At 47.3% G+C, this 27,187-nt stretch overlaps 12 protein-coding genes across 12 annotated transcripts; 9 read left to right on the forward strand and 3 right to left on the reverse strand. All coding sequences in view use genetic code 12, as the record gives it.

Annotated features, from left to right (window-relative positions):
* Positions 1-113: 113 nt before the first annotated feature.
* On the reverse strand, positions 114-629 carry PSN45_000180 (uncharacterized protein; the record flags this gene model as incomplete). Its single annotated transcript, XM_006687613.1, has 1 exon — positions 114-629. One exon carries the CDS (start codon positions 627-629, stop codon positions 114-116), a length of 516 nt encoding a protein of 171 aa, XP_006687676.1.
* A 1,290-nt stretch (positions 630-1,919) lies between these two features.
* WHI3 (cell cycle RNA binding protein whi3) lies at positions 1,920-3,452 on the forward strand (the record flags this gene model as incomplete). Its single annotated transcript, XM_006687614.2, has 1 exon — positions 1,920-3,452. One exon carries the CDS (start codon positions 1,920-1,922, stop codon positions 3,450-3,452), a length of 1,533 nt encoding a protein of 510 aa, XP_006687677.2.
* Positions 3,453-3,645: 193 nt separating this feature from the next.
* Positions 3,646-4,782, reverse strand: PSN45_000182 (uncharacterized protein; the record flags this gene model as incomplete). Its single annotated transcript, XM_006687615.2, has 1 exon — positions 3,646-4,782. One exon carries the CDS (start codon positions 4,780-4,782, stop codon positions 3,646-3,648), a length of 1,137 nt encoding a protein of 378 aa, XP_006687678.1.
* A 1,231-nt stretch (positions 4,783-6,013) lies between these two features.
* Positions 6,014-7,480, forward strand: EGC2_1 (endo-1,4-beta-glucanase; the record flags this gene model as incomplete). The annotated part of the gene is made up of 2 exons (XM_006687616.2): positions 6,014-6,246; positions 6,331-7,480. 2 exons carry the CDS (start codon positions 6,014-6,016, stop codon positions 7,478-7,480), a joined length of 1,383 nt encoding a protein of 460 aa, XP_006687679.1.
* Positions 7,481-7,942: 462 nt separating this feature from the next.
* BGL5 (beta-glucosidase) lies at positions 7,943-10,465 on the forward strand (the record flags this gene model as incomplete). Its single annotated transcript, XM_006687617.1, has 1 exon — positions 7,943-10,465. One exon carries the CDS (start codon positions 7,943-7,945, stop codon positions 10,463-10,465), a length of 2,523 nt encoding a protein of 840 aa, XP_006687680.1.
* Positions 10,466-10,991: 526 nt separating this feature from the next.
* On the forward strand, positions 10,992-12,029 carry PSN45_000185 (uncharacterized protein; the record flags this gene model as incomplete). The annotated part of the gene is made up of 1 exon (XM_006687618.1): positions 10,992-12,029. One exon carries the CDS (start codon positions 10,992-10,994, stop codon positions 12,027-12,029), a length of 1,038 nt encoding a protein of 345 aa, XP_006687681.1.
* Positions 12,030-12,163: 134 nt separating this feature from the next.
* PSN45_000186 (uncharacterized protein) lies at positions 12,164-12,757 on the forward strand (the record flags this gene model as incomplete). The annotated part of the gene is made up of 1 exon (XM_006687619.1): positions 12,164-12,757. One exon carries the CDS (start codon positions 12,164-12,166, stop codon positions 12,755-12,757), a length of 594 nt encoding a protein of 197 aa, XP_006687682.1.
* Positions 12,758-12,928: 171 nt separating this feature from the next.
* On the forward strand, positions 12,929-14,290 carry PSN45_000187 (uncharacterized protein; the record flags this gene model as incomplete). Its single annotated transcript, XM_006687620.2, has 1 exon — positions 12,929-14,290. One exon carries the CDS (start codon positions 12,929-12,931, stop codon positions 14,288-14,290), a length of 1,362 nt encoding a protein of 453 aa, XP_006687683.2.
* Positions 14,291-14,367: 77 nt separating this feature from the next.
* On the reverse strand, positions 14,368-14,727 carry PSN45_000188 (uncharacterized protein; the record flags this gene model as incomplete). The annotated part of the gene is made up of 1 exon (XM_006687621.1): positions 14,368-14,727. The coding sequence occupies one exon, from the start codon at positions 14,725-14,727 to the stop codon at positions 14,368-14,370; it is 360 nt and encodes a 119-aa protein (XP_006687684.1).
* A 762-nt stretch (positions 14,728-15,489) lies between these two features.
* PSN45_000189 (uncharacterized protein) lies at positions 15,490-17,556 on the forward strand (the record flags this gene model as incomplete). Its single annotated transcript, XM_066157411.1, has 1 exon — positions 15,490-17,556. The coding sequence occupies one exon, from the start codon at positions 15,490-15,492 to the stop codon at positions 17,554-17,556; it is 2,067 nt and encodes a 688-aa protein (XP_066013508.1).
* Positions 17,557-18,238: 682 nt separating this feature from the next.
* Positions 18,239-20,827, forward strand: PSN45_000190 (uncharacterized protein; the record flags this gene model as incomplete). Its single annotated transcript, XM_066157412.1, has 1 exon — positions 18,239-20,827. The coding sequence occupies one exon, from the start codon at positions 18,239-18,241 to the stop codon at positions 20,825-20,827; it is 2,589 nt and encodes an 862-aa protein (XP_066013509.1).
* Positions 20,828-21,035: 208 nt separating this feature from the next.
* Positions 21,036-26,211, forward strand: PSN45_000191 (uncharacterized protein; the record flags this gene model as incomplete). The annotated part of the gene is made up of 2 exons (XM_006687623.2): positions 21,036-23,401; positions 23,637-26,211. The coding sequence occupies 2 exons, from the start codon at positions 21,036-21,038 to the stop codon at positions 26,209-26,211; spliced, it is 4,941 nt and encodes a 1,646-aa protein (XP_006687686.2).
* Positions 26,212-27,187: the final 976 nt, after the last annotated feature.

A 27,187-nucleotide genomic window follows, 5' to 3' on the forward strand; every position in this document is an offset into this window, starting at 1 on the left:
AATGTTAGCGCGATGCGGAAGATGAGATACGACGTGTGATGATACTCAGTCTAATAGTGTTGGAAAGGGACGTTGCTACGGATGGCAGAATGCAATTGAATTAAGTCTATGGATTAGTTGTTGTTGTCTGTCTCAATATTGAAGGTGACCAGCGGAAAGTTGATTTCGTTGGTGATGACACTGTTAATGCCAAAACTCTTCAATGTTCCCTTCATCACGCCATTGACGTACAGCAAGTAGTGGCTTATCATTACCGGGGCGTCGGGGCGAGATACATCGAAATTTTCGATGGGCTTGAAGTTGGAGTCCACCAACACAAATGTCCCTCTATGGTTGGTACGGAGGTTACTGATTTGTTTTTTGAAGAGGATTTTCCAGAAATCCTTGCAGATGAACTTCATGATGTCAAGAACAGTTTCCAAGTCTTCGTTGTTCTTGGAGAACTGATCAGCTAGTTTAAAGAGTAGAAGCTCGTTGAGTTTGATGCCTAGTTTATACCCAAGTAATTCGATTTTAAGGTTGACTTGATCAGTGGAAAGACCATGGGACCTTGATACCTCAATTATGGTGGGGATCATCTCCATGATGAGAAGCTTAAATAGCGTGTTGTTGATCTGTGGAGATTCCATGCTTAGTTAAAGGGACGTGGATATGTGTAGTATCGCGAGTGCGAGAATAATGTTCGATCTCTCAGTGATTTCAACTTGGAGAAAACAGGCTGATTGGAAGAATATGTGTCTGATTCCACCTGTAGGTGGCAATAAATTAAAACCTTAAAGGCAGTAAAATATACTCAATTCTTATTGTACAAACAACGGGGGACTGATGGCAAAAATATGGAAATATGGTACTATCAGGGGGTTTTTATATAACCGTGAGGGATTTGACACAAACAGAAGGCCGACAGGAGTTTGCGGGGAAGGGGGTGTAAGACCTGTTGTTTTGTACGAGAGTGTGATGGGAGATTTAAACGTACGTTCAGGAGAGTTTGATGGTTGGCTTGGAAGGCATAAAAGGGTTTCTGGGTATGTACGGTATACGCACGACTATCATTTTGTCCGGAGGCAGCAGCCCCTTACTGAGTGGTACACACCTGCACTTAAATCGTGCGCCTGGCTACATGGCTAAAAAGGGGGGCCCGCCTCTGAGTCATTTCCGAAACGGGCTGTGATTGGCCAGCGACACAGAAAATGGTCTGAACTTTACGCGTGGATGGCCTGCCAAGTGATGGCCCAAGCACCACTGGCCTCCCAGGAACCTATTGCGTAAATGTAGGACCGGTCACGCGCTAACCAGCGTTATCCCGCCCAAACGGGCTAGGCCCATCTACCCTCCCAGCGGGTCGCAGGCTTCTGTCAAGGCCCCCTCGCCTACCAGGGCCTTGTGATGCAAATTGGTTATACACGTTCTTGGGCAATTACAAAGGAATTTCTCCTGATAGCAGGTCCATCAGTAACAACCATTCACTCCCAGGGACTTGAGGCCCAACTTTCAATGGGGTTAAGGTACCTTTAATCTATGCATTTTCAGGAGCTCCAGAGCGCACCCGACTCTCGTCTGCCAGGCAAAAACGCTGGCTAACGCCAGCGCGAGCATTTTGGGGCAAAAGGCCTGGTGCGCGCACGCAGCGCGCACTTTTTTGAGGTTTTTTTTGTTGTTCCCTTTTTCTTAAAAAAAAACTAATACCAGTTTTAACACACCTTCCAACATCAAGTTATCACCGGTGTTAGCATTGTAACACCTAGTTCAAACTCACACAAACTATTTTCATCTTTCCCGCGGCCCAGAATCCCCCCACAAAACCCCGTTACCAGATTGATTGTGTGCATCGCACCAGCGAGTAGTGTAACCGAGTCCAAAATCCCATGACCATGTCTGACCATTATAATATCCAGTTGGACACAAACGCACCACTGCAGATGATTCACCCCCACCCGCAAACAGTGCTACCACCTACCTCCCAGCACTTGGCGCCACTACTAGTGCCCCCATCCGGAGTCAACACCTTGGGCGATGTGCAAGTGCAAGTACCTCCAACCCTGGTAGGAGGTTCCAGCAGTGGCCCCAACAGTGGTGGTCCTGCGTCAGCGCCGCTGGCACTTCCGTCGGTGGTAGAAGCGCCCACCAGCTCCTCGGCCTTTGTGCTAAAGATCCATAACATTCCGCACGACGTGTCGGTCCGCGAGGCCACCCTTGTGTTTGCCCTTGTGATTGATCATATCGTCAAGATTGACTTGAACGCCAACGAGCATGTGATCAGCGCCTACTTCAACAACTTCAACACGTGCTTGACCACCTACAAGTTACTCCACCAAAAGTGCATTTTTGGAAACGATGTGCCTGTGAGTGTGGAGATGGAAGAAAGTTTAGGGTTAGACTTCAACCAGTTGCTGTTGCGCAACGGTGGCAGCACCGGTGCCAGTGCAAGTGGCACCGTGCGCCTGCGGTTCTCATTCAGCGACCCGTTCGAATTTGACAAGGACCTCGAGTCGCAGACCAGCAGCCAGCCCCAAACTCCCATTAACAACTTAAACTTTGACTGGAGCCAATCCAATTCTGCATCTTTAGCATCCAAAAACACCTCTTCGTCTCGAAGAACGTCGTCAGCATTTTTCCAATCCAACTTTTCCAATAACTTGTTGAACAACTCGTTTTTGTCGCAGCCGCTCGGGCAGCCGATTGTGGGCCAGTCGCTCATGCAGCCGATGGGCCAAATCCCTGCGCCGCAGCTGGTGCTGCAAACGCTGCCGGACGCGCCGTCGGCGAGTGTGAATGTTCAGTCGGGAACTGCTCTTGGTGCCAGTGCGAACTCCGGCCAGGCCCAGCCTCCTCTGCAGAACGGGTCTGTCTCCAGCACCGCGGCCAACACCGCCCCCACCCCTCCTGGTACCACTGCCAGCGCGCCCGCATCGACCCAATCGGCGCCGGCCACCGCCGTGTCGCCCTCGGCCTCGGCCGCCCAGCCGTCTGCCGCCATCACCAGTCCCATTCAACAGGTGGCTGGTGGGGCTCGCAAGGACGTACCAGACTTATCACTCTTGGCCCGTGTCCCTCCCCCTGCCAACCCGGCCGACCAGAACCCTCCCTGCAATACCCTTTACGTGGGAAACTTACCACCAGACGCTACCGAACAGGAATTGCGGGCTTTGTTCTCTCCTCAAAAAGGTTTCAGACGCTTGCTGTTCCGCACAAAAGCAAATGCATCAGGCTCTGGTTCCAACAACCATGGACCCATGTGCTTTGTGGAGTTTGAAGACGTGGCCCATGCCACCAGGGCGTTGGCTGAGCTTTATGGCCGTATCTTACCACGGCCATCTAGTTCCAACGGTAAGGGAGGTATCCGGTTGTCGTTCTCCAAGAACCCATTGGGTGTGCGTGGCTCTCAAAGACGGTCCTCGTCGAATCAAGTCAATAACGGCACCTTCAATTATAACTATCATATGAAACCGTGAACGGGATCACTTATGGATCATTGCATTGTGTATGGTTTATCCATCTTGTACTTTAGTAATCATAATTATGATTTTCATGATTTGGTTGTAATTATATGTAACTACATAGAATGTATTATTCGCTGGGAGGAGAACAACAGGTATACATTAAAAAAATGGGTGTAGAACTGAATATCACAAGATGGAGTAACTTCTACGCGATCGGTGCTGAAGGCCCAAAGTAGAACGTCAAGTTGTCTTCAGACTCGCTTATTGAGCTGATGGACGAGTCGCTCGCTACTCTCATGACCGGGTACTCTGTAGTGGATTCATCTTCTTTCTTGATATCTTCTGCAGTGGTGATATCCAACGAGCCCGTCCGCACAGTGGAACAAGTGTAGTGATCAGAGAAAAGCTGTTCGTCGTCACTCGTCTCACGCTTGACTGAAACCTTCTTCTTCTTCAGTTTGCTAGTGTGGGCCTTAGTTGCAACCTTTTTTTGTTTATGCTTCTTGTGGGTTTGCACATCACCTTTTGATTTAGCAATAGCTCCAGCTTTCTTTGGTTTGGTAATAACTGGAGTTTTCTTTGGTTTTTTTGGTTCCTTTGGCTCTTTCGGTTTCTCCTTTACTTCAAGACTAAAGATATCTTCATTGAGCATGTTCGGCTGGATTTCCCTCAAGGTCACTTTGTCCAAGTTGGATACCCGAATTAAAACCACGTTTTGATGTAAGAGGTACCGTTCTTGGTCCGAGCACTGAGCAAGAAGATCGAGGTTAACTCCATACCGGAAATAAAATCTCTCGTACAAACTCAAATAGAATAATTCGTATATCAATTTTTGCACCTGGTACCTCCAGCCTTCGATGTTTGCCGACAAGGCGTTCAAGTTGCGGACCGACGTCTTCAACTTCACCAAATCGATGTCCTTGTTTCTCAAGATACTGACTAGCAACTCGATCCGATTAAACTTGTCCAAGTGATCGGGCTCGACGTGGGGGACTTGCAGTGGCCACCACGAGGGTGTTTCGGCCATTCTGTATGGAAACAACCCTTGTTTCTGAGGACAAATTACCTTGATCCACTCTTTGGCAATCACCTTGCAGATTACCTGAGACATGGCGCCAAATAGATCTTCGTACTGGGATTTCAAGCGACACCCGCAGAACTGCTTCAATTCAAATACCCGATTATCTTTCAAGCACGGCTTGATGTCTAAGAACACTGAGGATGTGAGGTCATGTTGACCATCCAAGATCTGCCGAATCATCAACGTTTGATTTTTCGACAATGAGTTCCAGACAGGGGTGGCCACCGGAACATTGGTGGGGGAGGTATTTGAAAGTGTCATGCTAATGGCTGGGGATACTAATGCCTTTGAATAACCAAAAAAGTCGAAATCAACCAATGTGGTACTTGGTTTCACGATGCTAAATAATTTCGCAACAACCTGAAACAAATACGAACAGGAGGCTGATGCTGAATGAGGAATGTATGAGCTTAACGAAGCAAAGAGAAGAAAAAGCAGATGATATGAGTCTCCATTCGCAGGGAATGTCGACTCCCTTTATAGTTTTCCCACAAACCGCCTTTGTGAAAAATCCACCACATTTCTCGCTTGATGATAAACTGTATTGCCGTTTTTTGCAACCATTTTTCGTCCGAGCCAGTGGTTTCGAAGGGGTCCACCTAAAACTCTGTCTTATCAAAACCGCTTATTTATGTGGATTTGAGCACCTGGAGGTAGCAAAAGTTTGATTGGAGGAGCCGAGCGGAGCTGTTTCAGTGGTTTTTAGACCGAACGAAAGCGGTTAAATTGGGCTGGTGGATGAACGATATAATCTCCGGGATTTCCAACAAAACTGACAGCCCTAGTTGAATTCTTTTACCAGTGTCACAAATTTGATTCGATAATAGGGTATATGGTGCTTGTCTTGTTTACATTTGAATTCTTTCTTTCCAGGATCATAAACACGTCTTAAGCCGTAAATGCACAGACATGGGAAAAAAAGATCAGCATGAGTTGGGACAATATCACGGAGACTTGGTGCTGTAGTTTTATATAATTGTACCCCATACTCCTCAAATCTAATTGTGATTGTGACCGACAGGTGTTTAGCCATGTCCGGGGCCGACATTTTTGTGGCACTGGCGTACTAATGATATCGGGGAAGGATCGGCGACAGAGGTGACATTTATGCGAGGCCAGGTTAATGTCAGTTGGCTGCCACTAGTACCGATATCCTGGAGGCTATCCCTTGATGATTCGTGGCGAGTGTGGCCGTGTGTTCTAGCATCCCAATGACCTACGAGCGCTCGACACCTACAGGAGCATCAAATACGCGGGGGTCAAGATTCGAGGGTCTAACATTCGAGGGGTCAAGATTCGAGGGATTAACATTCGAGGGGCATCCAGATACACGGAGACACCATACCGACCCCAGTTTGAGATACAGGTCTGTGCGGTGGTTGGTATAATTCCGAAAAGTGGAGCACAATCCCACCAAACTTTCCGTTTACACCCCACCCCTATGATACCCATTATATAAACCAAGGCAAAAGTCCCAGTATTACCCCATACCATGACCGGATTTCTCAAAGTAAGTGGCACCAAGATCGTCGACCAGACAGGAACTCCAGTGGTTCTCACAGGCGCCGCTACCGGCGGTCACTTGAATATGGAAAACTTCATTACCGGGTACCCAGGCCATGAAACCGAACACAAAAAGGTGATTCTTAGCAAAATTGGCCAGGAGAAATTCGACTATTTTTTCGACAAGTTCTACGAGTACTTTTGGACCAAAGAGGATGCCAAGTTCTAAAAGCACTTGGGATTCAATTGCTTGCGAATTCCCTTTAACTACCGCCATTTTTTGGATGACGACGGTGACCTTTTCAGTGTCAATGCCAAAGGATTCGAACGGTTGGACCGCTTGGTCGACACCTGTGCAGCAAATGGAATTTACACAATCTTGGACCTCCACACAGTACCTGGTGGCCAGTGCCAGCAGTGGTTTAGCGATAGCCCCACCCATTTCTCTTGGTTCTGGGACTTCAAGGTGTTCCAGGACGCGATTGTGCACTTATGGCTGCAAATCGCACATTACTATAAGGACAACCAATGGGTGGCCGGATACAACCCGTTGAACGAGCCGGCGTCCAGTGACCACTCCAAGTTAGTCAGATTCTACGAGAGAATCGAAAAGGCCATTCGAGGCGTCGACCCTCATCATGTTTTGTTCTTGGACGGAAACACGTATGCGATGGACTTCAGCCAGTTTCCTGACCAGCCGTTTTCGAACAGCGTATATGCCATTCACGACTACACATTGTACGGATTCCCACGAGGACTTATTGGAACCGGGTTTGTGGAACCTTACCAAGGGACAGAGGCACAAAAGGCTCAGTTGCAGAAACAATACCAGCGCAAAGTCCAGTACATGAAACAGCACGGGATCCCCGTGTGGAACGGAGAGTTTGGCCCCGTATATGCCAGCAGCTTCCGTGGAGACGTTGACCCGGAAGCCACCAACCGCGTGCGGTACCAGGTATTGAAGGACCAGTTGGAAGTGTACAAGCACGGAGACCCATCTGGCGACGGCTCAGCCATCAGCTGGTCAATCTGGCTCTACAAGGACATCGGTCTCCAGGGCCTCACATACGTGTCGGAAGATTCTAAATGGTTTGAGGTATTTGGAAAATGGTTGCAAAAAAAGAAGAAGCTTGGTTTGGACGCTTGGGGCAACGATATCGATCCGGAGTACCAGAAGTTGTACACGCGGTTAGGGGAACATATCAAAGCGAATGTACCTGAAAAGTACCACCGGGTGATGTATCCGCCGATTATGGATATTGATGGGTATGTGAATCGAGTCACGCGGGAGATGTTATTCTCCCAGTACTGTCAGCATGAGTATGCGGATTTGTTTGTGGGGATGGACTTTGACGAGTTGGACGAGTTGGCGGCATCGTTCAAGTTGGAGAATTGTGCTAGGCGGTGGGAGTTGGAGGAAGTGTTACGGGGGTACAGTGAAGAGAGTACGAAATAGAGAAGTATGTAGTGGGTGTATGGGTCAGAGGCGAATGGTGAGGAATCAGAATTAGGATATCTCAAACAGGCTCTGCACACTTCCCACGAATATTCGCCGCAGATTCTCTGCCGTTGAAACACTCCGAATAATATCTAGATACTACGCCAATCAATATATATCCGTCAGGCTGCTGAACCAGCTCCATATGACCTGACTGCCATAACCTCCACCGCGTCCGCCAACGGAAAACTACCCCAAAATCAGATTTCCACTCTTGCACCCCACCGTTGAACATTTCCGAGATGCAATCCGAGAAGAACGCGATATTTCCCCAATGGGGCAACATCGCCGCTTTGTCACCACCTGAACCCCAGTCTGCCAAACCTGGGGCTCGTGCGGATCGATACCCTTAATCCAGATTTTTCCCCAGATATATATAAACCCCCCAGATTTCCTCATTCCCACCCCAAAACCTCAATCATGGTTAAAACTCTCGACGTGGATAGTTTGATCGACCAATTGACTTTAGAAGAGAAAATCTCTCTTTTGGCCGGGAATGACTCCTGGCATACAGTTCCCATCCCCCGACTCGGAATTCCATCTCTTAGGGTCAGTGATGGCCCCAATGGGGTCAGAGGAATTAAGTTCTTCAACGGGGTGCCTTCCAACTGTTTTGTGTGCGGAACCGGTTTGGCTGCAACTTTCAACAAACTGCTTCTCAAAAATTGTGGGCAGATGATGGGACAAGAAGCCAAAGCTCGGGGTGTCCACTGCATCCTTGGCCCCACCTGTAATACAGCACGGTCGCCGCTCGGCGGTCGTTCGTTCGAGAGTTACGGCGAGGACCCGGTTTTGTCGGGGTACGCGGCCGCCAGCATCGTCGCGGGAATCCAGCTGGAAAAAGTCCTGGCATGCTTGAAACATTTTGTATGCAACGACCAGGAGGATGAGAGAAAAGCGGTTGACACCTACTTGACGGAACGGGCGTTGCGGGAAATCTACATGAAGCCATTCCAGATCGCTCTTCGTGATGCCCACCCCAACGTAATTATGACTGCCTACAACATGATCGACGGCGAGCATGTTTCGCAGTCCAAGCGGTTTTTGCAGCAAATCCTTAGGCATGAATGGAAGTTCAATGGAGCTGTCATGTCCGATTGGTTTGGCACATACTCCACCAAAGAAGCTTTGGATGCCGGACTTACCCTCGAAATGCCCGGTCCTACACGGTTTCGGCAAATCGTACAAACCTCTCACAAAGTGTATTCCAATGAGATCCACACCGATACCATTGATCAGAATGTGCGGGATCTCTTGAACCTTGTCAACGAAAGCATCAAACCCGATATCGGCGAGAACATCGTGGAGCGTGAGAACGATGACCCGGCGGCCGAGGCGTTGTTGCGTCAATCAGGGGCTGAAGCGGTGGTATTGTTGAAGAATACCGGGATCTTGCCATTGGACAAGAAAACCCCCCAGAAAATCGTCATCCTTGGCCCCAACGCCAAGGTGTGCCAGGATTCAGGCGGGGGCTCTGCATCAATGGCGGCCCGGTACAAAATCACCCCTTTTGAAGGTATTGTCAAAAAGGTCAAGGAAGGTGGAAATAAGGCCACCATCGAGTACGCCATTGGGGCACATCTTGACAAGAACCTCCCAGATGTAGCTGATGTGTTGGTATCAAAAGGTGGTAACCTGGGCAGCATTTCGGTGACGTTTTACCAGCACCCATCCGGAGTCGAAGACAGAAATGAGCTCACATCGTTTGAGATGACCACCACCAAAGTGTTTTTGGCCGACTTCAAAGCCCCCAAATTGGACCCTAACGAGCTCCTTTACTATGCTGACCTTGAAGCTCACTACAAGGCCGAAGAGTCGGGCACCTACGAGTTTGGATGTTCCTGCCTTGGAAGTGCGCAGCTTTTCATTGACGGCAAGTTGGTGGTAGACAACAAAACCAAGCAGGTGAGAGGCGAGGCTTTCTTCTTGGGTATGGGTACTCGTGAGGAGAAGTCCGACGTGCAATTGGTGAAAGGCCAAACTTACCACATCAAAGTGGAATTTGGAACTTCGCCCACCGCGTTGGTTGCAAAAGAGTTCAAAGAACCTGGGGGTGTGTACTTCGGATTCAGATTGAAGTCCACCCCCAAAGACGAGTTGGCAAAGGCTGTTCAGATCGCCAAAGATGCCGATACTGTCATTGTAGTTGCAGGGTTGTCAAAGGAATGGGAGTCAGAAGGGTTCGACAGACCAAACATGGATATACCCGGTTACACCAACCAGTTGATTGAAGAGGTCACCAAGGTCAACTCCAACGTGATCATCGTCAACCAGTCAGGCTCCGCCGTGACCATGCCATGGATAGACAAAGTCCAGGCGGTGGTACATGCTTGGTTCGGAGGAAACGAGACTGGAAATACCATCGCAGACGTTGTTTTTGGCGACTACAATCCCAGCGGGAAGTTGTCGATGACGTTCCCCAAGCGGGTGGAGGATAACCCAGCGTTCTTGAACTTCGGGTCTACCAACGGTAAAGTGTGGTACGGTGAAGATGTCTATATTGGATACCGATTCTACGAGAAAACAAAGACAGATGTGTTGTTTCCATTTGGGTTCGGATTATCTTACACTAACTTTGAGTTTTCCAACTTGAAGATCAAACCCGTGAAAAGCGAAATCCACGTATCGGTGACGGTGAAGAACACTGGCAAGATTAAAGGTGCTGAGGTGATTCAGGTGTATGTTTCCCCGGTGGAGTCGAAGATTCCCAGGCCCATCAAGGAGTTGAAAAACTTCGACAAGGTCGAGTTGGCTCCTGGAAAGAGTGTTAGTGTTACTATTCCGATTTCTATCAAAGAGGCCACTTCCTATTGGGATGGGTATAAGAACAAATGGTCTTCTGATAAGGGTACCTACAAGGTTTTGGTAGGTAACAGTTCGGATAACATCTTGGTGGAGGGTGAGTTTGAGACCGACAAGTCGTTTAACTGGCTCGGTCTTTAAAGTAGTGTGTGTGATATAGTTTATGTAGATGCTAATGAACCGCTCGCTTAAGAAATCTGATTCGCTTAAATCCACCAACATAACTGTTAACTCAAACCCGACCCAAACACCCATAGTGAAACCAGATGCCTAGGTGACCAGACACTTTATGGTGGTAGACCAGCCCTATTGGTTTGGTCGTGGAAGGTCGTCACGTGATAATCATCTCACGTGATCATTCTCATCCAAAACACATACACCTCTTTTACAAAACGCCTTCGAGCTCCCCCTCCCCAAAAAAATTCCTTATCCCTAGCACCAGCCCATACCTTCATCTGATCCCAAGCCCTCTGCCTATAGCCTCTCGTCTCCTATCCCATTTCCCATTTGAGCTCTTCACAATACATCGGCCCTGTTTTCGCGCTTCCAAATCGGACACTTTTGTAAACATCCATAATCTTTTCAGATTTTTTTGTACACCTCCAATAAAAAGAATATATATACCACCGCCTCTAGTGGCTCACCCTGCCCCACACACATCACCCTCATGGAATACACTCTCGACAATGCATTTGACATCGATGTCGGCATCGACGTCGACGTCGACATTGATTTGGACCACTTGATCGAGTGCCAAAGTCCCATCAAAAGACCACTGGCTCCATTGCCTCAACCACAAAGACTACTGCCCACCAAAGATTTATTTCAAATCACCAACAACCACAACTACAAAAGCTACAACCTCTTCGGGGTGGAGGACACATTTCCCGATTTGAGCCTCAAAAACAACAAGATCGAGAAGTTGATCCGGGACTTGGAAGCAGAAGACTACGAATTGGATGTCGATACCCAGGCCAGAAGCCGAATTTTCAAGGGTCGTATCAAGGGCTTAGAGGACCTGGATGAGTTCGACGCTCGGGTTGCTAGCTTTATCGACAAGGAAAATATCGACTTTGAACCCACCAAGTCCCCCATCCGCACCAATAAAGTGAAAAAGCCTCTTAAACCACTACGCCAAAACTCCAGCAAAGTCCCGGTGCTCAAGCCGTTGAACTCCCCCATGTACACGCTGTTCACCCCGGTGCTAAAGGCCAAAGATGACCTCCACAAAAGAGTGTGTCGTCCAAGTCACCGACAAGTCGCATGTCCTCCACCGGTACTAGCACAAGGATCCCCCCACCACCCCCAGATTTACCTCGTTGACGCTCTGACTGGCTCGTTGAGCGACGCCACCCAGTTCGGTACCGAGTTGAACGCCTCCAATTGTGAAGGTTTCCCCCTTCCTGAAACCGTTCATGAGGTGGTCCAGATCCCCACCAACGATGAAAGCGGTAGGCATCCACCCAAAATGGCTATTATAAAGACGTTTGAATGCCGAATGAGCACCCCCTCCCAACCCCCACCCGCTATCCGCCCTGGGTTCTACTCCAAGACCGAGTACCTTAATTATATCCAGAACTTGCACGCGACCCAGCAAGAAGAATCTGGGGTAGAGGTGGTGAGTCAAGCCCCGGCCCCCACAAACCGCCCACCCCGTCGTCGTCGCCACGTTGCCTTTGCTGATTCGGACGCTCTCGAGTGGTAGCCCCTCCATGTACATTACCTGTAATATATATCTCTCTATCTAATGATTCGCAACCAAAAATCTCCCACGTCGCGCAGAAACATGTTGACATTTTGCTTCTGTCAACATCTACTATCTTCATACCAACACTCACCATGTCTACATTCTTTGACGAAATGAAAAAGTCCTTTGTCGACGTCCCTGTGGTCGACTCCAAGATTGAAACCACCTCTTTCTTGGATGCCTCTGCCTCACTCGTTAAGTTGTTTGACTTGTTGGGCTCCTCCGCTTTCGTGGTGGTCCAAAAGGACATGACAGGAAACATCGAAAAGATCAGAAAAAAGTTGTTGGCCGACCCAGCAAATGCATCCACTTTGCAAGACTTGATCCTTTCTGAGGCTGGAACCAAAGATAAGACTGCCACCCAAGGTCTCTTGTGGTTGACCAGAGGGTTGGAGTTCACGTGCCAGGCCATGGTGGAAACCGTTAAAAACCCCCAGTCCGAGATGACCAAGACTTTCACCGACGCCTACGGCGTCACCTTATCTAAGTACCACGGAATGTTGGTCAAGCCAGTGTTTAAGTTGGCTATGAAGGCCTGTCCCTACAGAAAAGACTTTTTTGCCAAGTTGGGGCCCGACCAGGAAAAAGTCACCAAGCAGTTGACAGCATGGTTAGACGCTTTAGAGAACATTGTCAAGATCATTGTGGACTTCTTTGCCTCGGGAAACTATGGTAAGGGCTTATAAGTGTAGTTCCAGTGTATAGAGGTATGTATAGCACACTGCCTGGCTGGCACAGCCATAGACTTTTTTTTCTCGCTCTTTTATTTGGGCTCCAACAATACACAAGCAGTTAGTTTGACTGGATGTATTTACTATAGTATTCCAATGTTTGTCACGAGACTATCGCCTCGACGCATGCTAATAGCGTTGATTGTCGTCTTGTTTGTGGTGGGTTCAGCCCGTAATTTGAGGACGTTCAGAACGCCTATTGTTTCTCCACAATCAAAACCGAATCAAACGCTAAAACTCCCACTTTTGGACCCATCCAAGTACTCAAAAGATATATACCGTGGCCGTAACACCAAGCTGTCGTCAGAAAAGAAACTGGGCAAGCAGATCCAGCCTGAAGTGCCCCTTGAGCAAATGGAGGGTTTTAAGGCCTATAACCTCATGCAGAATAATCAAAAGGTTGGGAAAGTCACCCTAGGACGCTCTGGAAACCCACCTCCCCCGGTATACGACTCGTACGTACGTGAAAATGCGACCTTCTTCTCGTTGGTTCGAAATTCAGACTTCCAGGGCATTCTTCTGTCGATTGACTCGGTGGAAGAGCGCTTCAACAAAGTGTATCACTACGATTGGGTGTTTGCCAACGACGAGCCGTTCACGCCGGCGTTCATCGAACACGTCACCGCCCGTGTGAGCGGTAGCGCCCATTTCGTGCATATTCCCGCCCAGTTCTGGGGATATCCCCCGTGGATAGACTTGGATAAGGCAGAAAGAGCCCGTAAAAATATGAAGGAAAACAAAATCAAGTACGGCGCTTCCCAGAGCTACAGGCACATGTGCCGGTTCAACTCCGGCTTCTTCTTTCATTTGCCAGTGATGAAAAACTACAAATATTACTGGAGAGTTGAACCTGATATCGCCTTCAAATGCGATCTTTTCGACACCGACTGGTTCAGGTTCATGAGGATCAACAAAAAGAAGTATGCGTTTGTGCTAGCTCCTCTTGAGTTGCACATGACCGTCAAGAACCTCTGGAGATCTACCAAGATGTTCTTCTCCGAAAATCCTGATTTATTGCATCCTGATAACTCTTTTTCGTTTCTCTCCGATGATAATGGAGACAACTACAACATGTGCCATTTCTGGTCCAACTTCGAGTTAGGTGACATGGACTTTTTCCGACTGTCCGCCTACACCAAGTTCTTTGAATACTTGGACCAGGTTGGAGGTTTCTACTATTCTCGTTGGGGAGACGCCCCCGTCCATACTTTGGCTGTCACTACTCTTCTATCTAAAGACGAAGTGCATTATATTCCTGATACCGGCTACTTCCACAACCCCAACGGCAACTGTCCCCGTGACGATGCCATCAGACGGGCTCGTCGATGCTCGTGCCTGACAAGATTTGAGCACACCTGGTCAAGGGGATCCTGTATTCCCAAATGGTACGAGGTCAATGAGTTGGAGAAACCATCATACGGGATCAAGTTTAAAAACGTCCACAAGTTTGCGGAAAACGAGGATGCTGACGAGTACGACGACTGGTAACGGTAACAGAAGATTTCTATTTGTATGTACATAGATGTATACTAGATTATAATTAACACACCTTTTTCAGTCAGCAGCTACTCATGAACCCGTTTGGCTTCTTGCATCAATTCGTAAAGTTGGCCCACTTGTTCAGGTGACATCTTCTCCAACTCCTGTTGGGTCAACTTGCCGTCCATCCACTTACCTCCATCGATAGTCTTCAAGTAGTCTTGCCATTGGGTTAAAAACCCTACTATGTGTAAAGGATTGTCGATGTCCTTGTGGGCCTTGAACTCGGCCTTGACGTACTCATCTCCCAACGAACGGATTTCGACCGGGAGTTTGTAGGCATGTGCTCGCAATATGGCCTTGTAGAGCCTCAACGGAGGCAAAAGAGGGTCTGTCTTTCTCTCTGGCCGACGGGGTCTTATAAGTGTCACCAATGATGGCCTCATTCTTGATGATGAATTTTCTGGAGACCGCGAATTACATGCCCCCCATGCCACAAAAGCTGGTAGGAGACAGTAAACCACCCGTAGGAGGTAATCATGGGTGATGGATTACATTACCTGATATAAATATCATGGGGGGGTGCACCTACGTTGATCTGGCATTTTTTGGGGCTTTCATTGCTTAGTTACCATTTTCTTCCCTGTATCTCCAACTTCAATTATTGTGAAATTTACAAAAACCTGCGAAATTGCTGTACAAAAGCAAAATTGCAAATAAAACACCAACCCCACCTGATTCTGCGCTCTGGAGCCACAAACACAAAGCCGTTGTTCTCACATGAAAATACAGCTCACTCTTCCAGCATAGTTGTCTATGTCCTGTAGTACAGTGTACGGCACAAAAGTTCCTATATTGAAACTCGCCGAACCCAAATCGGCAGTTTTAGAAACATCTTAACAATAGGCCCCCCGGCAGCAGAAGCAGTGCTTGTGTGCTGGGGTGCCTTAACACTGGTTTCCCGCACCCTAGTGCCCATAGCAGCAGTTCGAAGTCTTTACCTAATGGGGGATTTTAATTAGTTTGATAAACAACCCTCATTAGGAAATGTCATTGAAACCATTTACCGCATTAGGAAATTTCTTGTGGAAGTCTGTTCAGTAATACCCTATATTTATAAAGGCACCCATGGGATCTCCTCAGATATATAACAGCATAAAGTTTTCTTTAAGATCCTCACCTAGATATTACTTCAGATTGGATTGATTATGAGGTTTACTTCACTTTTGACGGCATCTACGCTCGCTACCGGCATTATTGCAGCTCCTGCTCCACCAGGAAAACAGTTTAACCCCGAAAATGTTTTGAGATCTTTGGAAGAATACTCCGCCGACTTAGAAGCTACCGTTGTCAAGCGGTCTGAGTCCAGTTTGGTGTCTTCTTTGCTCTCCAAATTGTCTGGCTCTAACTTGAGTGACTTGGTTGACAGACTCAACTACACCGAAGTTGCATCCGAAGTGTTCAGCTTGGCCAAACACGTCAACATCACTGAGATTGCTTCCTCCTTTGACAAAGAAAGTGCTTCCAGTCTTTTCTCGTCGTTGTTTGAAAATTCTGACACATTATCTGCTGCTCTCTCGCTTGCTAAGAGTTTGTCCACCAGAGGTGAATTGGGAGAAGAAACCACCTACACTGAAACCACAAAGAGGGAACAGGTGATAAAGAGAGACAACAAAGACATGGATATCGTCGCCAGATCATTGGCCGAGTCCGGTCTTGTCAGACCTACTGTCAGATCTATTTTAGACGATAGAGATTTGGAGGATACTGCGAAAGAACTTCTTTCAAAAACTTTTGCCAGTGTCAACTTTACTGAGATCTTCGACTTCTTGAAGGAAGAAATAGAGGACTCTGGAATCATCTCCAAGTTGACCTCTGAGCTCTTGAAGTCAAGAGACTTATCGGAAGAGTTCACCAAGGTGGTGAATGACCAGGTCAAGAGAGGTTTGATCAAAAGAGCAGATCTTTCCGACTTATTGGACGACCTCGTGGCATCCACTTCCTCGGCTGCTGCTACTACTTCTGCTGATGCGCTTTTAGAGGAAATTCAAGGCCTTGCTTCTTCTACCCAAGCTACCGCCACCACTCAAAAGGCTTCTACCTCTACCGGAGATTCTTTGATTGACAAGCTTCTCGGTGATGCCTCTGCTAGCACCACCACTACCAAAGCCGCTACTACGTCGGGGGAATCCTTGCTTGACGAATTGTTCGGTGACGATTCTGCCTCCACCACCACCTCCACCAAATCGTCGTCGACAGCTACTGGCGAATCATTGTTGGATAAGTTGTTTGGAGATGATGATTCTTCTACAACCACCTCCTCCTCAAAGACTTCTACATCCACCGGAGGTTTGGTCAATTTGTTGGAATCGTTGCTTGACGGAGGAAGTTCAAAGTCGAACTCAACCACCACTTCCACTTCTGCTAAGTCAACCTCAACCTCGGAGTTCAGTCTCAGTGGACTTTTGGACGACTTGTTTAACACTTCTGACTCCTCCAGCACTTCTTCATCGTCTAGTTCAAACTTCAGTTTGAGTGACATCTTGGATAAGCTCTTGAACAGTACTGGACTGTCTGATTCTGACTCCAGCAGCTCCAACTTTTCTTTGAGTAGTTTGATCGACGGTTTTATCGATGATATCTTTGATGTGGACAGCTCCAACTCGTCATCTTCAGGTTCCAGCTTTTCTTTCGGAAGCTTAATCAGTGGCTTGATTGACGATCTTTTCGGAGGCTCTTCCTCCAGCAACTCGTCGTCTACATCTACCTTTTCTTTGAAGAGCTTGCTTTCAAGTCTTATCAGCCTGTTGTTTGGTTCATCCGATTCCAGTTCCAGTTCCAGCTCCGGCTCTACTTCACTTTCGAGCGTCCTTTCAAGTCTTATTAGCCTGTTGTTTGGCTCATCCGATTCTAGTTCTGGTACGAGCTTGCTTTCTACTTTGTTGACCTATGGCGAGAGTTTGTTTAAGAAATTCTGGAACTGGTTGTCTGAAAAAGGTGTGAGCATTTCATGGGGTTCATTGTTCAGTGAAGCCCTTGATTGGGTCCTCGATACTCTCTTTGATGATGATGACGGGTCATCTTCGTCAACTTCTACTACCACTTCCAAAAGTTCTTCCGGATCATCTTCTTCGTCTTCTTCATCTTGTTGTTGCAGCAGCAGTTCAAGCATTAAAAAGAGAGCATTGAAGGCCAAATTCAAGAGAAACATCCACAAGAACATCCACAAGAGAGCTTCTGAATTCAAGAAAAGACTGTACATCAAGTACTTATGATCACGTTATACCTCTTTGCAATACCTAATTAAAATATACACTGTACCGATAAAATTATTGTAGTCCCGAAGACGATAGATGAAATAGCAATCAATAGTTCATAAATGCGAATGGTAATGGAAGTATATTAGAGACACCGGTCTAGAGATACGGGTCTAGAGCACTACCCCTTGAAAGATGAAAGAGGATATTTCAGCTAGAGCGTAGTTTCAAATTTCACAGGTATCATGGTACCAACACTAACAATTCAAAGTATATGCACCCTGCACCACCTCGACAAACTTTGACCGCTTCCTTCCCCAGTACTTTTGAAGGGTATTTCTAAACATAGCCCCAACATTGTAACCCGAATAGTAAATAATTTAGCTTTGCCCTTTGCCGTGTTGTCAAGTTTTTTAAGTACAAGTTTTGCTATTGTCCTGTTAAAAGCTATTAACTTACTTCAAGAGGAAATTTCGCAGCATTCTCCATATAAATTTCCGTATTGGGAACTGTCATTAATATACCGGTTTGGGGAATTTTGGTGGGACCCGAATATTTTAATTTCCTCATTAGGCATTTACGTTTCTCCAAATTTTGCATAGATGCAAAAGGCTTCTTTATATATCAATTATATACTGTCCTATGGGTGAATTTCGAATTTTTAAACATATCTGTATCATATTTGATAGAACGGTAAAGCATGAAAGTAGTGACCGTTTCCAACTACATATTGATAACGGCTATCTTGAACCAAGCGGTGGCTAAGGATCCCAAAGGATTGAGTTTCTTCAAGAGATTCAGTTTATCTTCCTTTCTTTCACTGCTTGGGGGTACCGACGATGATGACTCCTCGGCTGCTACTACTGCAGCAGCTACTACTGCAGCTGCCACCACTGCAGCTGCCATCACCGCTGCATCCACATCTTCCACCACTGCTGCTGCGGCAACAACTGCAGCAACCACAGCAGCTGCCAACAATTTATTTGCTGATATTCTTGATTCCAGTTCCAGCTCTAGTTCCAGCTCCTTGTTTAATTCAAGCAGTTCAGAAGTGAGCTCGAGCTCAACCTTCAGCACCCACACCACATCCCTGACTGGCACGACGATCGCCACCACCTCGTCTAACGTTGACGATTTCTTCGCTAAATTGGGCGGGGCTTCTAGCTCTAGTTCCAGCTCTAGTTCCAGCTCCAGTTCCAGCTCTAGTTCCAGTGCTCAAGCTACCAATACCAAGTCTGCTAGCGCTAGTTTCTTCGATTCTTTGTTTGGAATTAGCTCTGACGATGCCACTTCTGATGATTCCAGTTCTTCAAGTGTTGCGGTTTCTTCTACTGAAGAATCTTCTAGCTCTGCTTCAAGCTCCGAATCCAGTGCTTCTGCTTCTGCTAGCGTCAGCTTCTTTGCTTCGTTGTTTGGATTAGATGATGACTCGGAATCCAGTTCAGAATCCAGTTCAGACTCGAGTTCAGCTGTCAGTTCTAGCTCAGAAGCCAGTTCTTCCTCGGCCGAACCTCAAGGGTTCAGAGCTTTTCTTGCAGCTGCTGCAGATAACTCGTCGTCTATATCAGCTTCTTCTTCAGCCTCCGCTTCTTCAGAAGCGGATGACGAAGATGATGAAGACTGTGAAGAAGAGTCGTCTGCGGCTGCGGCTTCGACTACTACCACTGCCGCCGATTCTGATTCACTGAGTGATGCTATCAACCCATTGTCTAATATCGCTAATTCTGCCTCTGCTAACACAGCTGCCTCTGCGGCCGCCACATCCACAGATGATGACGATGATGAGGACTGTGACACAGAATCCGAAGACCCAACTACTACTGCTTCTGCTACTAAAGGTGTTAGCATTACCGCAGATCCAAGTGGTACCGCAAGTGTTTCAGCCGCTGCAAGTGTTTTAGCTGACGCAAGTACAGCTGCAACTTCATCTGATGATGATGATGACGATGATTGTGACACCGAGTCGGAAGACCGAGCTACTACTGCTTCTGCTACTAAAGGCGTTAGCATTACCGCAGATCCAAGTGGTACCGCAAGTGTTTCAGCCGCTGCAAGTGCAGTCGCAACATCATCTGATGATGATGAGGATGATTGTGACACCGAATCAGAAGACCCAACTACTACTGCTTCTGTGACTAAAGGCGTTAGTGTTACCGCGGATCCAAGTAATGCTGCTTCAACTAGTTCAGACGATGATGACGATGAAGACTGCGACACTGACACCCAAACTACCACTGATGCTACCACAACCAAAGGTACCACCAAAGGTACCACCAAAGGTGCAACAGGCACCACGACCCAAGGTACCACCAAGGCAACGACTACCACCGACGATGACGATGATGATGAAGATTGTGAAGAAACCACAGTTGAAACCACGGTTGCCACCACCATTGTCACAAATGGAAAAACTATAACCACCCACGTCACCGTGACACAAGTGACTTCTGACCCAACAGACTTCGATGATGATGATGATGGCGAAGACGACTGTATCACTTTCACCGACTTACAGACTAAGGTTGTTACAGTCACGGACACAGAAAAGGACACCACTTACACCACCACCATCACTGAGCACACTACCGTGACCATCATAGGTGCTGCAACCTTTACTACCACCAAAGCTGCCGGGTCTGCTGCCACCACTACCGTGGAATGCGAAGACGACGACGACGACGACTTCGATGACGAAGACGACACCACCAGTTCTGGCTTATCTTCTGGCTCATCTTCTGGCTCATCTTCTGGCTCAGGATCTTCAGGATCTTCTGGAAGCTCGACCACCGACGTGTATGAAGACGATGAATTTACCAACGACGGAGATTCCGAGTCTTGTGATTGTGACTGCACCAACGTTACCTGCGATGGAGGCGACGATGACGACGATGACTTTGACTTTTTCGACCTCTTGGAGTACTTTTTTGGAGGAGATGACGATGATGACACCGAAACCTGTGACGAAGATTGTGATGAATGTCTGGCGGCCACCACTACCGCGGCTGTGGCTACCACCATCACCACCAGCACCGCCGCCACCAAAGCCGCGGTGGTGGACGATGAAGAAGATGAGTTTGTAAACGATGGGGAAGAAACCAGCTGTGCTACCAGTACCACCAGTACCACCGCCGCTGCCACCGTGACCAATGCCCCCAAGGAAGTAGATATCAGCCAATCATCAGCAACCGCTAGTCCAGAAGTGCAAACACAAACCAACGGTGCCCAGTCTCGAATCTCCAATCCCTTGATACTTGTGATCTCGGTGTTGGTGTCACTTGCATTCATCTAAGGTGACCGATGTAGTTGCCGGGCAATTACACGACCATTATACCTAAAACTGTCCACACAACCAAAAACTGTTCTATATACGCCTTTAATTAGAAAGTCTATAAGGCTCTATTAATATACCTCAAGATAATTTGCAGCTTTTCTACCACATCACCGCGCGAAACTTAAAATCGCAAAACACCAAAACTGTTCTGACTCATTGTGATATAATGGCTGTGGACCGTCAATCGTTGATATTCTTCATTGTGGTCTTCATCTTCTTATCACTTCCTTCAAGGAATGACCAGCCCCACTCGCACCAGGAGCGCGAGACCTTGGATACGTTTCAAAAGTCTCTCAAGCAGTTTCGGCGCGAGCTCAATACCCGTGACTATATTCTGGGGTACGGTAATATCACCGGGTTTCTATTGAGCTACGACGACTACGTGCTGGACAAGCTGCCGGCAGAATGGCCTCTTCACAAATACACCCCGGAGCATCCGTGGTTCGAGGATGAAAAGTACTCGGTGTTGCCTAACGCTGTGAGTGACCAACTCAAGAAGTTCTGGGGGATAGACCCAGTACCAGACGAGGACTCCCTTGGGTACCTCCTCAACGTGTCAGGAGTTGCCACGGGTGAGTTTGTCAAGCCGACCGACCAGGTCAAGGAGGTTCCGTTGCAGTTGCCAGGGTATTTGGAAACATACTTTAAGTCGATTACTGAGGGTGCCCCTTGGGACGGCAACTCAAATGAAGGCAACGGCGGGAACATCCCAACCCCGGATGAAAATCCCAAGAAAGTAGGCGAGGTTAAGAGCTCCTCTGGGAATGTGGTGTTTAAGCTCAACAGTTTGGGATACAATTTCCAGAACAAGCAGTTAAAGAAGAACATCGAGGGCGAGCAAGACAAAATTGACGATGCGGTGGTGGTGAAGCTCCAGGCGGTCGTCAGCGACCACGAAGAAATCGACACCAACGACATCGAGCTTATTGGGGTCTATTTCCAGAAGACCGGCTCGCTCGTGGCTACCACTAACTCCGCCAAGTTCCACGGTGACTTTGCCTTGCCACATTTGACCCTAAGCGAAGACAAGTTTACAAAGAGTCAGAAGCTCATGGGCCAGATGGTGAACACCACCGACATCGACAAAGACATCAGCATGGAGTCGATGAACGTATTCATTTCCAAGTCACTTGAACAATGTGAATTTGTCACATTTATTCAGCTCGAGAAAACCCAGTTTCTGATCAAAGAACTCCGGGAAATCGATGAGGAGTTGGCCAACCCGCGAGGAGTCCCAATTCCCAAGACGCTTCCGAAGCTTCGGGTCAAGCAGTCACTAATGTACTCACCTGATTGTGGCATGGTACTCAACAGCAACCCTAAAACCGCGTTCGAAGGGTACACCCACGATGTGATCACCAGACAGCTGAGAAAGTTGTTAATCGGGTTCCTGGTGTTGGTGGCGTGTCAGCTTTACCTTTTCATGACCCAGATAAAGAGTCTCAACACCCCTGGTCCGTTGTCGAACATTTCGGTGATGACATTGATGTTTTTCCAGTACGAAGATTCGTTGGTGACGTTCACGTTTTTGTTGATTTCTACGCTCTTCGAGGATCTCTATTTGATTTTGACGGGGATCACCATCGTCACTCAGATCATGTACACGGTGTTTGAGACGGGTCTCTTGGTACGGGTGTGCAAAGTGCAAGCGAATGAAAGAGGAACTACGTGGTGGCAGATTTTGAGAGGTAGTATGAGAAGTGAAAGTAATGGTACCCCCAGCACCACTGATGGAGACACCAATGGCACTACTGGAGAGACCTCTCGGGTGGCTACGCCAGATGAACTTCCCCTTCCCGTGACGGAGCCCACCACCACCACTGCCGCGGCCGATCTCGCAGCCCCCGAATCGTCGTGGAACCCCATGTTTGCCCCAGGCTTCGCGGTGGCGATCGTGTCGGTGCTCGTTATTCTCAACGCTACAATGTGGAGAAAACTGTACCGCCGCGCCTTCGAAGTAGCCGGACTCACGGTGCTAAACTCGTTTTGGATTCCCCAGTTTCTACGCAACACCCTCAAAAACCGCCGCATTCCCTTCTCCTGGACATTTGTGGTGGGTACTTCGGTCATCAGGCTCATCCCTATCATCTACGTAAATGTGTTTTCCAATCCGTTTCGTCACGCACAGAACATCTCATTCGTGGTGTTTCTCACGTGTTGGATGGGGTTGCAGCTCGCGTTGATCGCGTTGCAGAGCATCCTTGGGCCTCGGTTTTGGATCAATGATAAATGGCTTCCCCAGGCGTATAATTACCATCCACTTATAAGTCTCAAGGACTTAGAACACGGGTTTGGGTCTGATTTGCTCGCCAACATCGGTATCGATGACCTCTCACAAGAGCCTGAAGCCTCGAAGAAAGACGACCTGGTGGTTCATTGCAAAACTGACTGTGCCATTTGCATGGCTGAGATCGACCTCCCCATCTACAAACATGAGCCCACCAAAAGTGCGAAATTCACCGGTGAAAAAGCGTACATGGTGACACCGTGTTTCCATGTATTCCACACCGAATGCTTAGAAGACTGGATGAAGTACAAGCTTCAATGCCCTGTGTGTAGAAATGGACTCCCTCCAGTGTAGTAGTCCAACGGTTATAAAATAAACCTAAATCATCACTTCCATCATGCCACTTTAGCGCGAGAGTGTGCGCGTGCCAAACCAGAAATCAGACCACTTTTCAATCCTCATAAAAATGCCATACAAGACCAGTTTTTCTTCCATAGTCATCTTTTATACAAATACTAATCAGTTGTACGGTGAGTAAAGAAATACCCCGTACTTTCCATTATCTATCATGAGTGCCTTCGACTACGATGGTTACAACAATGACTTTTTTGACTTTGACAACACCGATTCCCTCTTGACCAGTTTATCGGGACCCGCCTCAAATGACTCCAACTCCAATAACATCCAGTCCCTCAGCCCGGACAGCATGAGCGGCGACGACTGGGCCACAAATAAGTGGTACGCTAACCAGCCGACCAACAACTTCTCCAGCAACAACTCTAGTCATAACTCCACCAATGACTACTCCAGCGACCCCAGTTATAACAACACCAATGCCAACATAATTGCCCAGACGGTCAACCCCAACCTTGGAGAGTTCGACAACTCATACCAACAGACGCTTTTTGACGACTTCAACAACAACTACTCCGATGCCATGCACTCATCGGGGTCATCTCAGAATGACTCTTCAGGATTGACTCCCTTGAGTCAACAGTATTCTTCAGCCCAAACATCGCCCGAAAATATCGCCAAGGCCGAGAGCGATGACGACTTCCCCAAGAAGGGTGCCAGGACCCAGGGTAATGGTGAGCGCAAGACCAGTGGGGTCAAAATAAATGCAAAGTCCAATGGCGGTCGCGTCAAAAGAGACAAGGCTTCCCACAACGTCATTGAAAAAAAGTACAGAACCAATATCAACACCAAGATCTTGATGTTACGGGATGCTGTGCCTTCGTTGAGAATCGCTTCCGGTGTGCCTGGTGTCAGTGTAGCCGATTTGGAAGGGTTGACTCCTGCTGCCAAATTAAATAAGGCCAGTGTGTTGACCAAGGCCACCGAGTACATCCAGCACTTGGAGAAGAAAAACGAGATGTTGAGGCAGCAGAATCTGCATTTACAGCGGTTGATCCAGCAAGCAAACTTGAATGCCAATAGCTTGCAAGTTGCCCCTGTACCGAACCGGATCCAACCAACAGCCCGACCACAACCCATGTCCCAGATGTCGTCTTCCAACGAGTACACTGACAACCTGGTTTACAACAACTCTCAAAACTATTCAATTCCTCCACAGGAGAACAAGCCCAACAAGTACTTTTTGGGCGGAATGGCTGCTGTGATGGGAACATCCTTGCTCGGTGGGCCCGACTCTGATTTCAGAGGCTTGTCGGCAATTCCGTTCATGCCTATGTCTTTTGCTCATCCTCCAGGAGCGGTGGCCCAATTATGGTATTTGTCCAAATTGTTGTTCTTCTTGGGCTGCCTTGCCAGTTGGGTGCTTCCGAACCTCTTTAGCTTGGACTTATCGAGTGCTTCCAAAGAGAAGAAGGTGTCGGGATCGTTGGTTAAGTCCTGGATCTTGGTCAGCCTTGGCCTTCAGTTACCATCAGTAATAGACGAGGGCAAAAAGGCGTCGATAATACAAAAATTATTGGGTCATGCTCAGTATGAATGGACGACGTTGATCGGGGACTACATTTATTTGTCTTCGTGTGAAAGTACGTTTGAAACTTGTTTCTTAAACTTGTTGATTGGCAGTTTGCTTCTTCAGAAGATGCCTGCGTTGACCAAAGTATTAGAGCTTGGAATGAATCTCAGGTTTTCGCTCTTGTTGAATTTGGACTACAAGGGCACGGACAAGTCATTGGTGGGGCTCAATAAGCTTGTCAAGGATTTGGATGGGATCTGCTTGTTCAAGAATGAATCTATGATCACCAGACTTAGTAACTTGAGAGACCATTTGCCTATTAACGCCGGCATTGAAAGGGGTACCAGTTTGTTGAAGTTTGTGGAGGTTTACAAGCAAAACGGAGACAACTTGTACAAGTTGGTTTTGTCGTGGAGAGTATTACAGATTGTGGACGAATTGAACACCTTGTACTTGGAGAATTCATTAATTGAAGACGACGAGGAGCAATTTTGCCAAAATAACAAGCTCTTTAAGGATGTGAATTTGATTGGTGAATTATTGGAAGCCGGATCTACTGATGTCGAATTGAGCAGCTACTTGACGCTTTTCAAGGCATCCTTGTTGCCCAAAGAGAATACCCAGAAGTTGATGACATCCATCAAGAGCAAGGTCAACGGAGCGTTGGACCAATTCAATTTGAGTTTGAATGGACTTGAGTTGACTGACGATGAGGAAATCAGTGACGACGAAGATGAAGAGAGCGAACGTCAAGGTTCTGAAACCAACCAACCCACCGAGGTCAATAGGTTCAAAGACCAGACAAAGCTTATTAATAGCTTAGGTGTGGTAAGTGAAGAAGAGTTGATAATATTGACGTGTGGGCTTATTCAGACCTACTACAGTCACGGCAAAAGGGCTGAAGCAGCGCAATTCTTGAAGCACTTGAAGTTTAAATCTGATAAGGTTCCGCTTTCAGTGTTAGCATTTACGTCCATATACCAGGTAGTTTCATTGCTTGTAAAGGAGGAGACAATTTCACAAGAGCCAGATAATGGCGTGATTTTGGATCAGGCAGTGAGAGTAGCCAGATTATGGTTGAATGATAACGACGTAATGACTAAGGAATTAAGGGCTAAGATAGCAGATGTGATTGTGGCCAAGGGTAAGCTTCTCAATGGGTGTGATGACCAAGTCAGTGATCAATAGTGTGATGGTATTTTTAATGTAAGAAATTTTCCTATAAAAGATTTTGGTAGATAATTTCAGTCCTAAATCTAGTAATGTAATGTTAATTCCAATTTAAATTCACTACCATCTGTATTTCCACTTCTAAATTTTATAGTAACCATCTCTAATACCGCTTTTGGAGTTTCATCCTTCTCGTTCTACGTACTCCTATTTTTTAATATTTTTAATGCAATGCTAAAAATTCTAAAAAATCTAAAAGCTGGGACTAAAAGGTATTTATTTTTAGGGTAAGGTTTGGATTTCAGATTAAAGGCTGAAACTCTGGGAACAATGATGTCAAATTGGCAACACAGGCAAGAGAATTGTAAAACAATCGGAGAGAATTCTTCAACTCAAGCCTAATGCATGCATCTTTAAGACAATAAAGCTGCGCGACGGAATGTGAGCTTTGCGCAGGAGCTTGTGTTTACCTGAAACTCGCACCAGGCCGTTCCCCTCGGTTTAACTAGTTCCCCTGGTCGAAGCCTCAAAACTATGGAATGCAGTCACGATCGGTGGTATATTTTGGCGGGTGCAGTTACGGATCTCCTTAAACTTTACTTCTTCCAGACCCGTGTTGGTGGATGTGAAATTAAACCTGATGCTCATGTGGAACCTAAGAATAACAATGCACGGTGGGGGGTGCGGGGCGAGCCGATACAGGAGACAAGTCGGTAACCCACGAGTAAGAGTCCGGATGATTATCCGAGGGTAGGGGGCTGATGTAGGTTGCACTCGGGCATTGGACTTCACCCGGTACTACATGCCATCCACCATTTGACTCTGCTCGCCGAAAATTTCGTTAATAATTAAAGGTTACATCGGTTATAATCAGATCATTAAGGACAGGGCTGTTGTATTAGATTCAGAGAAACTAGTTAAATGCAACCAAGGGCTATGCACGGCGGCCAGTTTTAGTCGTAAAACTTATAATCGGCCCCCATCAAGATTCGCC

This window comes from Yamadazyma tenuis, chromosome 1, assembly GCF_029203305.1.
Source record: "Yamadazyma tenuis chromosome 1, complete sequence".
NCBI classification, from domain to species: domain Eukaryota; kingdom Fungi; phylum Ascomycota; class Pichiomycetes; order Serinales; family Debaryomycetaceae; genus Yamadazyma; species Yamadazyma tenuis.